Genomic DNA, 15,315 nt, shown 5'->3' on the forward strand with positions numbered 1-15,315 from the left:
TGAGGAAAATATTAGAAAAAAAAATAATAATAATACATTTAAAAAAAAAGAGGCAAAAAATGTAAAAAAAAAAAAAGTGGAACAATTTGCAAAAAACAATAACATGGCAATACGGAAAGAATTGGGAAAAAAATCCGGGGGAAATTAAGGAAAACTAAAATCCAAATTTTCCCCCATTTTATTCATTTTTTTTTTTAGCAGTTTTTCTGATATTTTCCAAAATTTTCCCCAGATTTTTCCCAGTTCTTTCCGTATTTTTTCCTGTTATATTTATGTTTTTTTGCAGTTTGTTCCACTTTTTTCAAAATGTTTATTTTTTAATTTTTTTTCCTTTGCAGTTTTTCTAATATTTTCCTTCATTTACCCCGGATATTTTTTCCAAATTCTTTCCATATTGCCCTGTTATTTAATTTTTGCTATTTGTTCCACATTTTTCTTCATTTTTTGCCTCTTTTTAAAAAAAAATTTTGTTCCCTTTTTTTTCATTTTTTTTTTCAGTTTTTATAATATTTTCCAAAATTTTCCCCAGATTTTTCCCCAGTTCTTTCCGTATTTTTGCCCGTTATATTTATGTTTTTTTTTTGCAGTTTGTTCCACTTTTTTTCTCTAAATTTTAATTTTTTTTATTTTTCCCCAATTTTTTTTCCTTTGCAGTTTTTCTAATATTTTCCTTCATTTACCCCAGATTTTTTCCCAATTCTTTCCATATTGCCCTGTTATTTAATTTTTGCTATTTGTTCCACATTTTTCTAAATTTTTTGCCTCTTTTTTTTTAAATCTTTGTTCCCTTTTTCTTTTTTCAGTTTTTTTTTTCAGTTTTTATAATATTTTCCAAAATTTTCCCCAGATTTTTTCCCAGTTCTTTCCGTATTTTTTCCCGTTATATTTATGTTTTTTTTTGCAGTTTGTTCCACTTTTTTCTAAATTTTTATTTTTTTTTATTTTTCCCCAATTTTTTTTCCTTTGCAGTTTTTCTAATATTTTCCTTCATTTACCCCAGATTCTTTCCCAATTCTTTCCATATTGCCCTGTTATTTAATTTTTGCTATTTGTTCCACATTTTTCTAAATTTTTTGCCTCTTTTTTTTAAAATCTTTTCCCTTTTTTTTCAGTTTTTATAATATTTTCCAAAATTTCCCCCATATTTTTCCCAGTTCTTTCCATATTTTTTCCTGTTATATTTATGTTTTTTTTGCAGTTTGTTCCACTTTTTTCTAAATTTGTATTTTTTTTATTTTTCCCCAATTTTTTTTCCTTTGCAGTTTTTCTAATATTTTCCTTCATTTACCCAAGATTTTTTCCCAATTCTTTCCATATTGCCCTGTTATTTAATTTTTGCTATTTGTTCCACGTTTTTCTAAATTTTTTGCCTCTTTTTTTTTTATCTTTGTTCCTTTTTTTCTTTTTTTTCTTTTTTCTTTCAGTTTTTATAATATTTTCCAAAATTTTCCCCAGATTTTTCCCCAGTTCTTTCCGTATTTTTCCCCGTTATATTTATGTTTTTTTTGCAGTTTGTTCCACTTTTTTTTCTCTAAATTTTTATTTTTTTATTTTTCCCCAATTTTTTTTCCTTTGCAGTTTTTCTAATATTTTCCTTCATTTACCCCGGATTTTTTCCCAATTCTTTCCATATTGCCCTGTTATTTAATTTTTGCTATTTGTTCCACATTTTTCTACATTTTTTGCCTCTTTTTTTTTTTATCTTTGTTCTCTTTTTTTTTTCTTTTTTTTCTTTTTTCGTTTTTATAATATTTTCCAAAATTTTCCCCGGATTTTTTCCCAATTCTTTCCGTATTGCCATGTTATTTTTTTTTTGCAATTTGTTCCACTTTTTCTTTTTTTTTTTTTACATTTTTTGCCTCTTTTTTTGTTTTATTTATTATTATTTATTTATTTTCTAATATTTTCCTCAATTTTCCCCAGATTTTTTCACAATTCTTTCCCCATTAACCTATTTTTTATTTTCGCTTTACATTGCATTATTCATTCACTCCATACTTGGTGGTGGTAAGCTCCTATTGTAGCTACAGCTGCCCTGGGGTAGACTGACGGGAGAAAAGGCTGCCAATCTGCGCCATCCCCCCAAATTATACTTTTTTTTAAAAACAATTTCCCCCGTTTTTTCCTCAATTTCCCCCCATTTATGGAAGATTAAATTTGCATATCTTCCAAACAGCAATTCCGACATTATCTTTTCTATTGCCCACCTCTAATTTAATTCACTCACTCTTCTTCCACTGCCTCATGTGAAACACCCCTCTCATCATTTCCGTAGGTTCGTGGGACTATACGATCAGAGTGTGGGACACGAGGGACGGGACGTGCCTGGACACTGTTTATGACCACGGAGCCGACGTCTACGGTGGGATTTCCGCTCTTCCGTGATTCTCCTTTGCTCGGTAAAAACAGAATACCAAACGGTCTGGCTCTGCCTCAGGTCTGACGTGTCACCAGAGCCGGCCCTTCACGATGGCGAGCTGCAGCAGAGACAGCACCGTGAGGCTGTGGTCCCTCACGCCGCTCATCTCCCCCCTGCTCCTCAACATCCTCACGGACCAGCCCTGGGAGAGGATCATCGGAAACACAGGTCACACTTACCGTCAGTGGTCACAGCGCGTTCGTTACTAGAGTAAAAGTATAAAAGTACAGGTTATGTATTACTCCAGGACAAGTAAAAGATGCTCTGTCAAATTATTACTGAAGTGAAGGTACTGAAGTTTGTGCTGGAAGAGTTCAAATTTACAAATCCGAAAAATTGCACAGAAACACGACAGGGACAAACCTTCAGTGGGGAAAAGTACAAAATATAGGTACTTTTACTTTACTACATTTTAGAGCCTGTATCTGTACTCCACTACATTTTTAAATTGGGTAAAAAGTTTAAGTATTTTATTTTCAAAGTGACCTCTCTGTGATGAACTGGTTTAGTCCCAATTTAGACCAGTGGTTCTCAGTGTTATTTTTTTCAAAGGGCCATCGTTTGTTCTTAATTTGATCAATTTTATTTAGTCATTGTTTTTTTCCCCTTTGTTTTTTAGAATTATGCAGGCTAATGTCCCCGTCTCCCATGATTGTTGACTGTTATAATGGGGGTCGTGGCTCCAAAAGGTTGAAAACATGCACTGGTGTATGAATGAGAGAGTGAATGGGTGACTGGTTCCTCACTGTAAAGCGCTTTGGGCCTGATAAAGGTAGAAAAGCGCTGTATAAGTTGAGTCCATTTACCATTTTTGTTTAGTTCCTGTTTTTTCTCCCAATTGTCCCCATATTTTTTCAGCGCATTGAGTTGCCTTGTGTACAAAATGTGCAGTATACATAAATATGCTTTGGCTTTTCCCAATTATTTCTGCATTGCCCCGTTATTTGTTTGTTTGCAATTTTTTCCACTTTTTTCTACTTTAAAAAAAAAAACTCAAATCCAAATTTTCCCCCATTTTATTATAATTTTTTTTAGCAGTTTTTCTAATATTTTCCAAAATTTTCCCCAGATTTTTTCCCAGTTCTTTCCGTATTTTTCCCCGTTATATTTATGTCTTTTTTGCAGTTTGTTCCACTTTTTTCAATTTTTATTTTTTTAAATTTTTTTTATTTTTCCCCAATTTTTTTTCCTTTGCAGTTTTACCCCGGATTTTTTCCCAATTCTTTCCGTATTGCCCTGTTATTTATTTTTTGCTATTTGTTCCACATTTTTCTACATTTTTTGCCTCTTTTTTTTCCTTTGTTCCCATTTTTTTCATTTTTTTTTTCATTTTTTATAATATATTCCAAAATTTTCCCCAGATTTTTTACAATTCCTTCCCCATTAACCCGTTTTTTGTTGTTTTATTTTCGCTCTACATTGCATTATTCATTCACTCCATACTTTGTGGTGGCAAGCTACTATTGTAGCTACAGCTGCCCTGGGGTAGACTGACGGGAGAAAAGGCTGCCAATCTGCACCAACCCTGACCTGACCTTGACCTGAGTTAGTGGTTTACTCGTTTAAACCTGGTTTGATTCAAATGATCTCTAAAAAATCCTGCGCATTGAACTCTTAAATACGTTTACTTTTTACTTATAAAGAACATTTTACAATGCATACTTTCATACTTTTGCTTAAGTACATTTTTGGTCCTGGGTCACATGTTCCAGTTAGCTTGCCTTGTTCCTGGTTGGACTTTTAGATCTAAAATGAGACTGTATTGTATTTGCTTTTGCAGACACGGCGATGGTCCCTGGTTCTCCTCCTCTGCTCTGTGGAAAAGTGTCTCGAGACGTCAAACAAGAGCTGGACAAACTCAACTCAGACGTCAGAGCAAAGAAGCTGCGACTTTTCTCCGAGTGCTTCTCTGTAGGTTCACGGGCGTTTGATTCTGACCTTTTAGTCACATTTTTATTCCATTAGATCAGATTTGTATGTTAGTTATCGATGTCCTGTGTTGTGTGAGACATTAATGTGTGTGTTTGCGTGTTTCAGCCTCCAGGGGGCAGCAGCAACCTGTGGGACCTGGTGTCAGTCATAAACGGGCAGGACGACTCTCTACTGCCCCCCAGCTACAGCAAAGGGGTCATGCACATGAAGCACCTGCTCAAGTTCAAGACGGTGAGTCACAGCTTTGTACTTCAATGCAGAACAATGTGTGTCGTGAAAATACTCATTACCTTATTATTTACTTTTACTAAATGATTGGACCAACGTAACATGTTTCCCCCTGGAATATTTCCTTTTCTCTCCGCCCAAGTTGACTAACTCCAAGAAGTGTTTTATAAATCTTTTTTTATAACATGATTCCATTGCATCCAGTGTTGATTTTGACAACATATTTTAATTTAGTCTTAGTTTTAGTCTTTTGACGAAAATGTAATTCGATTTTAGTCTAGTTTTAGTCAAAAAAATATCTTGAATTTTAGTCTAGCTTTAGTCGACTAAATCTAAGACAAATTTAGTCGACTTTGCTTTGATAATATTCATTATAATCATATTTAATCTTGTTCCTCGGCTTCATGGAGCTGCTCCACATGAACAAAGCTCAGAGCTGATCCTTTGGCAGAGAATTTACATGATCTGAGGCTCTTTCAGTCGGTCAATAGAAGTTTGGATGATTTTAGTCTCTCATTTTCGTTTTTATTTAGTCTTATTTTAGTCGACTAAAATATCTGGACATTTTATTTATTTATTTATTTATTTATTTCAGTCATGTTAGTTACATGTTTTCACATTTCAACAACTATACATGATTTTTTATTATTTATTTTTTTATATACATGATTGAAAAGGAGCACGATGAAGACAACGCTTATGCTAAGTGCCCCTTTCTTCAGATACAAAAGGTAGACAAGAAAAAACAAAACATAAATGGTCTGATTCGCAGGTATTATATTTTAAGCCATAAGCTAGAATAAACAACACAGGTACTACTGTTTTTAAAGTTGAAATCTAATATTTACAGTAGTGTGTAAGAGTTGATATTTGTTGATTTGAACTGTTTTTTTTAAATTGGTGCACTGTGGAGGAGTTCTTTAAATTCAAGGGCAGGGTGTTCCACAGTGTGACTCCGGCCACGGAGATGCCCGTCCGCTTCTGGGTTGTTCTGGCAAAAGGGAGAGTACAGTGAAGTTTTCTACGACTGGATGCATCAGCGTTGAATACAAACATCAATTGTACAGATTGAGGCAATCGAAAAAATCTTGCTTTATACATTATTATCAATGTTTGTAATTTAATGAGATCTTGTAAAGAGATCTTGTTTCAGTCATAGTTTTAGTCTCATGAAAAACTTTAAATTTAGTCCAATTTTAGTCGGCAAAAATAACACTGATTGCATCTTCATCCTGTCATCACATTTCAAATATCAGGACATTTCTTACAGCTTTGCTCAATATCTCACCAACATGTCACTATTGCATTTTGGTGACACATTGTCCCTTTCACGAGGAGCCGTGTTGCTGACAGAGAATACTTACATTCTGTGAAAAATGTGTTTTGTAACATATTCTTTGTCCAGTCAGAGTCCTGTGTTCTGATGCTTTCACATAGATTTGCTTTATAACTATGTACAAATTTGGCACATACCTGTATATGCTGAAAAACATTCATTCATTTTCATTATATTTGTGCATAAATACAGTGTATGCTTATACTTTTGCTCAGCTTGTTTTACTAACTAACCCAACCCTGACCCTTTACCACTAATTATGAAAGCAAAACATTTATTTAAAAATGCACAAACTCAGCAGAGATCACTAAAACTTTTTGCTTTCATTTTGATTTCTCTCTTTATGCAATATGAAGCTAACATGTACTTTTTGGGTACCACATTCATTTGATTTCATGAAAGTAACTGTATTCTTAATACTGTCAAATGTAGCTGCACCAGAATACAGTTACCACAGTGTATTTAGAATACTCGTTCTGAGTAACACTTTATTTTACACAACCCATGATACATTGTACTTAAAGGGACTATACAGAGTTTAAAAATGTTAAAATTAAGTATTTCCTCCTACATGTTCCAGCCACGTCCTAATGTGTAGAATGAGCTCAGACCTGTTCACCACAACTGCCTCTAAAACCCTGCACTGTCGCTCAGAAAGTTGTTACTTCGGGTCTGAAGTGACGTCATGCACAAGCTTAATATAGAAGCTGCAGTTACGCGTATGACCTGAGGTGGCAGCAGTGAGTATACAATGGCGAACTTGCATCTAGTCCCTTTAACTAAATTCAAGACAATGTAATGAGCTCTGTAACAATGTGTTATAAGTTGTACCTATGGGTTAGATACACAATGGAATAGTATTTGTAGTAGTAGGTACATAATGTAATAAGACATAAATCTAACCCTAACCCTAAGGGTCTCATGTCCTATTACATTATGTACTTACAAAGTACTAATACAAGTTATTCCATTGTGTACGTACTACATATGTACAAGTTATTACAGATTGTTACAGAGCTCATTACATTGTACTGAATGTAGTTAGATACAATGTGTCAAGGTAGTGTCAAATAAAGTGATCCTTTTTTGTTCTGGATGCAAATTGGTCATTTCATATTCACTACTGCCACCTCAGGTCATAAGTGTAACTGCAGCTTCTATATTAAGCTCGTGCATGCCTTTTTGAGCGACAGTTCAGGATTTCAGAGGCAGTTGTGGTGAACAGGTCTGAGCTCATTCTACACATTAGGACATGGCTGGAACATATAGGAGGAAATACTTAGTTTTAACATTTTTAAACTCCATATAGTCCCTTTAAGCCTAAAGAAAGAGGCATGACAACTTAAAGGTGTTCAAAAGTTTCCTGATTCAGCTCCATTTACAGTATTCTTACTCTGGTGCTGTTGTTTTAGCAGAGCAAACCTTTGTCTGACTGTAACATAATGATTCCCTTCTCGCCTCGTTCCAGTCTGAGGCTCAGGAGCTGACCATCGTGAAGATGTCCAAATTCGGAGGAGGCATCGGAGCTCCCAGTAAAGAGGAGCGGCTGAAGGAGGCGGCGGACATCCACCTGAGGCTGGGGCAGATCCAGAGATACTGTGAGCTCATGGTGGAACTGGGACAGGTGCGTGATGCGTCACTCTGCCATGTTTAACCAGGTCTTTATCACCACATTGATCTGGCTCTGCTTTCCAGTGGGAGAAAGCCTTGTCTGTGGCACCAGGAGTCTCCATGAAGTACTGGAAGAAGCTCATGCAGAGGTAAAAGTACAGAAGCTACTGGTCAGACCATTTTCAAGTTCAAGTTCTGCTGTATTTGCTGTAGAAAACACTTAAAGGCCCTAAACTGGATTTTCTTAAAGGAGGGGTATTATGCAAAATTGACTTTTTCAAGCTTTACATCATGTTATTATGTCATTCCCTCATTAAAAACATGGCTGAAGTGTTGCCTTGGCACATTCACATATTTTTGAGTAATCTGTAAAAACTCTGATGGCGGCCATTTTAGGGATAGGTTTGCCTGAGTCCTCCTAGGAACGCCCCCACCTCCTGGAGACGCCTCCGAGCTTTCGTCACCAGCCGAGTAACCAACCACTGCTCCTCAGCAGAACCCCCTCCCCACTGATGCCACAGACAGCGTGTGGAGGGGGCGTGTCTAAAGGCTCAGAGGTTCTTAAAGAGACAGAGGCCTATTTCAAGACATTCACTACAGCCATTTTGAGAGAGACATTTTATACAAGGCAGTTATTCTAATTTACTGCATTTACAGACCAACAGAAGGTTTGTCATCATTGATTGACTGCGGAATTCTTCCGCAGTCAATTATTGGTTTTCATGTTCTTTATTATTATTCCTCTTCCATCTTTTTCCCGATTTTCTAGAGCTTTCAGCACCTTCATGCTTTGTGCAATTTATGCAAGTTATGCATCAAAATGTTCCGCATGTTGAGGAGAAGGGTGCTATTACTTTTGGGACTTCTGCAACTTACGGTTTTTCCGCAATCGGCCAAAATGTCGGAGATTTTTCCCATTGACTTATAATGGGGCTGCCGCAAATCCATGCTTTTCTGCACTTTTTTCTGCATTTTATGCAATTTCTGCACTTTGTGCATGTTCAGCTTATGCAACTTGTGGGTTTTGAGAAAAAATTGGCCTTCTGCAGATTTCCAGTTTTTTTATACGAGAGTTTGAAATTTTTGCATTGGTGTGTATGGGGGAATCCAGCCAATGGGGAAACTCCAGGACTTTCAGCCATTTGTGCAGCTTCTGCCAATCAAGCACTGAGGCCATTTCAACAGTTTGACCAGTTTATGGAATATAAAAGTTTATGCAACATTAATAATTTATGCAAAGTTACCACTTTATGGGATTTAACCAGTAAATGCATTTTAAAGCGTTTATGCAACTTAAGAGTTTACGTATATTTAGGACTTTTGAATTTTAAAGAGTTTATGCAATTTACCTAATTTATGCATATTAACCCATTCATGCATTTTACCACTTTATGCAGTTTATACATTTCATGCAACATGACATTTTATGCATTTTACCAGTGTATGCAAATTAGACAACGCAAATTAAGCAATTTTATGCAATTTGAACAGTTTATGCAATTTCTGCATTCGCTTCCCGCAATTCCGCAGTCAATCGCAATGGCGCAGCCATTGCATTTCTAGTTGTAGTGTGATATAGACTGGTGGTATGGGACTGAAAAAAGCAGAATACCCCTCTTTAACTACAAACAATGACAGAGGAAACCAGAGAATCAAAATGTTAGTTGTGGTTCAAACTCATTCCTAACTTTACGAACATATTTGTCCCAATTCTCTACAAAGACGAGTTCACTTTCATGATCACTTTTCTGGGTGACTTTCACAGAAATGCAAGAAAAAATGATACAAATGCTTTATAATAAGATGCTCAGTGTTTTCCCCATAAATGACTAGGTTTGCAATATACCATCATACTACTAGAAATAAAAGTCAGTGATCAGTAATTAAGTAATCGAAGCCCAATGTTTAAAATAAGCTTAAAGGGATATTTCAGGATTTTTGACATATGGCCTCATTTCCTTGTTATCCAGTGTTGCTGATTTCTGGAGATATTTTTTTTCTTATTCATGCAGTTCTTCTGTTTGGTGAGTTTCGTGGCGCTAGGCTAGTGCAAGGCTAGTGCATGTCTATGGTATCAGCTAGCCTGCATTAAAAACAGTCTGACCCGCTGCACAGAGCACCTGAGGCAAATCACTTATAAGTGAGGGAAGGGAATCTTATTTGCATAAGCGCTTTTCAAATGACACACATGAGTCACACCAGTGACCAGTTTAACACCAGACTAACCATATAAATGTCTGTGTCGATAGAATCATTTTAACCATTTTGCATTTAACCTCTTGACTCCCACGTCATTAGATTTTTTTTCCATCATTTTTTTGTTGGGTATTCAAATCATTTTTGTAACTTTTTTTGTCATTTTTTGTCAATTTTTTTTTGGTCAAATTTTTATCACATTTTTGTCACATTCTTGTCATTTTTTTTGTCAATTTTTTGTCAATTTCTTGTGACATTTTTGCCACTTTTTCATCCATTTTTCGTCACTTTTTTATCAAAGTTTTCTCACTTTTTTGTCACATTTCCGTCATTGATTTTCGTCTCAGTTTTGTCGCTATTTTCACAGCTTTTATCCAGAAGCTTTTGGATTGGGGTAAAGCCAAACTGGAGAAAATGTGCTCGGTTCAGGTGGGAGTTAAGGGGTTAAAATAACTTATTTTTGAGCAGCATCAGCTTCGTGGTTGTACAAGCTACGAAGCGGCGGAGTGATCTGCTAGAAAATAGTCCCTCAAAATACGGTAATTCATGTGATTCAGGGTCAGTTATATTCCAAACATGATTCTATGGACACAGACATTTACATGGTTAGTCTGGTGTTATAAGTGATTTGCCTCAGGTGCTCTGTGGAGCGGGTCAGACTGTTTTTAATGCAGGCTAGCTGATACCATAGAAATGCACTAGCCTTGCACTAGCCTAGCGCCACGAAACGCTTCAGAAATGCTTCATATTTTACAGAAAAAGGCCAAGGAAGTATAGCCATAGTATAACCTACATTTGAATAAGCAGAAGTTTATCATTGTTGACATTGACTGTACACCTGCACATCGCCACCTACTGTTCTGGAGTGAGCAGTGCATCATAAAGCTTTGTAATAAGAACAAATATGCAACGTTTTTTTACTTGTTTCTCTGGGAGCTTTGTAATGTAGTGAAGTGGAAAGCATTTATCTTTCAGAAAGTAATAAGTTCTCTGCAAAAATACTACTAAAGTAAAGTACAGAAAGTGAAAAACTCTAGTGCTGTGTTGTAGTAAGTTTACTGTACTGACCACCTCTGGGTAAATGTATCCGTACTGCTCTATCGTTGTACTTGTTTTAAATAATCCTGCTCCTTGTGCTTGTAGACGAGCCGACCAGTTGATTGCGGACGACAATGATGACGCTATCCCATACTGCATTGCAACGGGAGACGTCAAAAAGCTGGTCACCTTCTTCACCGGGAGAGGACAGCTGCTCGAGGCCTTACTGATCGCACAGGTACGGAAAAAAACTTAAGTTCGTAGGTTGCATTCATGTTATGTAACGGAAACACTTGGGAAGGAGGGAAGGGATGGACTATTTAGTGAAAGAACAGTTGAAAAAAAAATCTTATATGTTGATTCTGGCAAAATGCTGTGTTTATTGACAGATCCTAATGAGAATCAACCGTCCCAATGATTATATTGTCATCATTTCAGTCGGAGCAGTTTTGTCCACACAGAAAATATCCAAATGTTTTACCTGATTAGGTCGTTGTGGAAAATGGGGAATCGTTTTAGGAAAAAAATGGGAGAAAACTGTGTGAAATTGTGGCAAAAATAAGGAAAAAATGTGCAAAAACAGATTGAAATGACAAAATGGCGGAGGAATATATAGGGAAAGTATTTGTAGTGAAAATGTAGCAAAAATTAGGGGGAAAAAATTGAAAAAAGAATAAAAATTGGGGCAAAAATAAGAACAAAAAAGTAATAAATTGATAATATTTTTTTTTTTTTGAGAAATGGGGGGCGATAGGGGGAATAAAAATAATAAAAATGAGGAAGAGAAATTTGAAAAACTAGAAAAAATTTGGAAAAAATAGGGAAATTACAAAAAAGGGCAAGTCACTTCCAGCATCCAAACTTGGATCTAAAGAAAGAAGACTTTTTTTTCGGTTCCTGCTTTCAGTACCTCCCCTCACACCACTGCCATACTTGTACACAGCCCTAATTTTGACGGCTACCATAGTTAAAACAATAGAAATCTTAAATGCACGAGCAACTCATTCCCACATTTTTCCCCACAGACATTCAAAAAAGATGAAGAATTTTGATCTGAAAACAATGACGGACGTTTTGCAGTGCAGTAACTCAGGGACCTGTAACCACATGCAGTTCTTTTGTTTGAAGAGTTTCGTGGCGCTAGGCTAATGCAAGGCTAGCGCATTTCTATGGTATCAGCTAGCCTGCATTAAACACAGCCTGACCCGCTCCACAGAGCACCTGAGGCAAATCACTTATAACACCAGACTAACCATATAAATGTCTGTGTCCATAGAATAATTTTAACCATTTTACATGTAAAAGAACTTATGTTTGAGCAGCATCAGCTTCGTGGTTGTATAAGCTACGCGGTGGCGGAGTGATCTGCTGGAAAATAGTCCCTCAAAATGCGATCATTCATGTGATGCAAGGTCAGTTATATTCCAAACATGATTCTATGGACGCAGACATTTATATGGTTAGTCTGGTGTTATAAGTGATTTGCCTCAGGGGTCACACTGTTTTTAACGCAGGCTAGCTGATACCATAGAAATGCACTAGCCTAGTGCCACGAAACTCTTCAAATATAAGAACTGCATGAATTACAAAAAAAAATATCTCCAGAAATCAGCAATACTCTGGATAACTAGGAAATGAGGCCCTATATCAAAAATCCTGAAGTAACCCTTTAAAGAGGGGGTATTCTGCTTATTTCAGTCACATAGCACCAGTCTATATCACACTACAATGATGAGCAAACCTTCTGTTGGTCTGTAAATGCAGTAAATTAGAATAACTGCCTTGTATAAAATGTCTCTCTCAAAATGGCTGTAGTGAATGTCTTGAAATAGGCCTCTGTCTCTTTAAGAACCTCTGAGCCTTTCCGACACGCCCCCTCCACACGCTGTCTGTGGCATCAGTGGGGAGGGGGTTCTGCTGAGGAGCAGTGGTTGGTTACTCGGCTGGTGACGAAAGCTCGGAGGCGTCTCCAGGAGGTGGGGGCGTTCCTAGGAGGACTCGGGCAAACCTATCCCTAAAATGGCCGCCATCAGAGTTTTTACAGATGACTCAAAAATACGTGAATGTGCCAAGGCAACACTTCAGGCATGTTTTTAATGAGGGAATGACACAATAACATGATGTAAAGCTTGAAAAAGTCAATTTTGCATAATACCTCCTCTTAAATATAGAAGGTGCAGTTACACGTATGACCTGAGGTGGCAGTAGTGAGTATAAAATTGCATCTAGTCTCTTTAAGACTCATTCGCTTCATATTCCACCACAGACTCCCTTCCTTTGCAGTTTTATCACAAGAAGAAAGTCACTCCTCGCTTTGTGAACGCTAAAATGACGCTTGCTTTTACAGGGAGCGTGTGAAGGCAACATCCGCGCACCTCAAAGCTCCTCCATCAACCACACGGCGAATGACGCGGACAACAGACAACAGTATCAGGGGTAAATTCACCACAAATATTCACATCAGTCTGTTTCACTGCATTACGCATCGAGCCGCCTTTGCTTTGTCCTTTTAGTCACGGTAAAATCGCTTTAAAACATGAGTTACGCGTCACACATTTGGAAGAGCACACCTGACTAATCTTATAATTGTGCTCTTAAAAATGACGTGCGACATGAAGGACGCAAGAGCTGGTATTTTGTGGTCGAAAAGCCGCTCGCCGCTTCTGCTAAACGTCTATGTAAACATGTTTGTGAGCGCGGGAGCCAAACTGCACAGAGTCGTTGGCGGTAATCTCATAAGAAAGAGATGTTTAGAGATGATTTAGTTCTAACCGATGCCTCCCAGACTCGTGTTGATTTTCGGATTTGGACGTCTTTACACCGTCTTCTTCTCCTAATCCCGTGAATGCGTCACGCGGAATAAAGAGGAGCTTTGTTGGAGGGTGTGTTTGCTGGCAGAGGGAATCACTGCTAACGGTGTTTTTTGAATTTGATCCCCAGTCTTTTGCATAAGGTCTGCACGGAGCTGGCGGAGTGGTACTTCCAGGACGGCTGCGCGGTGCTGGCCGCCTGCTGCCACTTAGCCGTGGACAACATTAAGGTATCCGAGCGCCGAGTCCAGAGCGAGGGCAGAAGAGGCTCGGGGTTTCACCTCTTACCACCCGCCTCAACCAAATGCCTTCTGTCCTCTTTGGCTATAGGCCTGTGTAACACCTCATTTGAAAGCTAAGACAACAAAAATAATCTTTTTCCTCACGTTTTTTTTTTGTCATTTTATTGTTGAGTTTTTGTCAAATTTTTGTTGAGTTTTTGTCACATCTTTGTTGAATTTTTGTTGAATTTTTTTCACTTTTTTGTCGAATTTTTGTTGAATTTTTGTCACTTTTTTGTTGAATTTTTGTCACATTTTTGTTACATTTTTGTTGAATTTTTGTCACATTTGTGTCACATTTGTGTCACATTTTTGTCACATTTTTGTTGAATTTTTGTCACATTTTTGTTGAATTTTTGTCACATTTTTGTTGAATTTTTGTCACTTTTTTGTTGATTTTTTGTTGAATTTTTGTCACTTTTTTGTTGAATTTTTGTTGAATTTTTGTCACATTTTTGTCACATTTTTGTCACATTTTTGTCACATTTTGGTTGAGTTTTTGTCAAATTTATGTTGAATTTTTGTCACATTTTTGTTGAAATTTTGTCACTTTTTTGTAACATTTTTGTCACATTTTTGTTGAATTTTGTCACTTTTTTGTTGAATTTTTGTTGAATTTTTGTCACATTTTGTTGAATTTTTGTCACTTTTTTGTTGAATTTTTGTTGAATTTTTGTCACATTTTTGTTGAATTTTTGTCACATTTTTGTTGAATTTTTGTTGAATTTTTGTCACATTTTTGTCCCATTTTTGTTGAATTTTTGTCACATTTTTGTTGCATTTTTGTTGAATTTTTGTTGAATTTTTGTCACATTTTTGTTGCATTTTTGTTGAATTTTTGTCACATTTTTGTCACATTTTTGTTGAATTTTTGTCACTTTTTTGTTGCATTTTTGTCACATTTTTGTTAAGTTTTTGTTGAGTATTTGTTGAGTTTTTGTTGCGTTTACATCCTTATTTTCTTCAATTTGTTGTGGCTGTTTTTGTGCTTTTTTCCCAAGAAGCTTTTTGATTAGGGTAAAGCCAAACTGGAGAAAATGGGATCCGTCCAGGTGGGAGTTATTAAGAGTGTTTGTTTGTTTGCAGCTGGCCATGGCGAGCCTGATCCGGGGGAATGAGCTGGAGCTGGCCGCCTGCGTGGGGATCGTCCTGGGGGAAGAGGCCAGACAGAGCACGGACTACTGCCTGGAGCTGCTGTCCAGGAAGTACATGACCACGCCCACATGGTGAGCTCCAGAGGCCCCGCCACAAACAGAGGAGTCCCAGTGACCAGTGTGGGACGGCCCCCATTTATAGGTCTGAAGACTCCACCCCTAATGTTCTGAAGCCACTCGTCTAACCTCCTGACCCCGGCCTGAACCGAGCACGCTTTCTCCAGTTTGGCTTTACCCAAATTTAAGAGCTTCTTGAAAAAAGCGTCAAAATGGCGACGATAACGAGGATGACGCAACAAAAAATGGACAA

General features: G+C 37.0%; 1 protein-coding gene across 1 annotated transcript in view; it reads left to right on the forward strand.

The window, feature by feature from the left end:
* The window catches only part of wdr17 (WD repeat domain 17), a gene marked incomplete at its 3' end in the record, with an annotated part of 72,078 nt that overhangs the window by 44,176 nt on the left and 12,587 nt on the right, over positions 1 to 15,315 (forward strand). Inside the window, exons 15-24 of the mRNA XM_079553280.1 lie at positions 2,276 to 2,362; positions 2,438 to 2,587; positions 4,200 to 4,330; positions 4,457 to 4,582; positions 7,384 to 7,539; positions 7,611 to 7,675; positions 10,866 to 10,998; positions 13,108 to 13,196; positions 13,701 to 13,800; positions 14,938 to 15,077. Of these exons, the coding sequence (XP_079409406.1) occupies positions 2,276 to 2,362; positions 2,438 to 2,587; positions 4,200 to 4,330; positions 4,457 to 4,582; positions 7,384 to 7,539; positions 7,611 to 7,675; positions 10,866 to 10,998; positions 13,108 to 13,196; positions 13,701 to 13,800; positions 14,938 to 15,077 (1,177 nt within the window). The remainder of the gene's footprint in view (positions 1 to 2,275; positions 2,363 to 2,437; positions 2,588 to 4,199; positions 4,331 to 4,456; positions 4,583 to 7,383; positions 7,540 to 7,610; positions 7,676 to 10,865; positions 10,999 to 13,107; positions 13,197 to 13,700; positions 13,801 to 14,937; positions 15,078 to 15,315) is intronic.

The sequence above is a fragment of the Gobius niger genome, assembly GCF_951799975.1.
Source record: "Gobius niger genome assembly, chromosome: 3".
Lineage (NCBI taxonomy): Eukaryota > Metazoa > Chordata > Actinopteri > Gobiiformes > Gobiidae > Gobius > Gobius niger.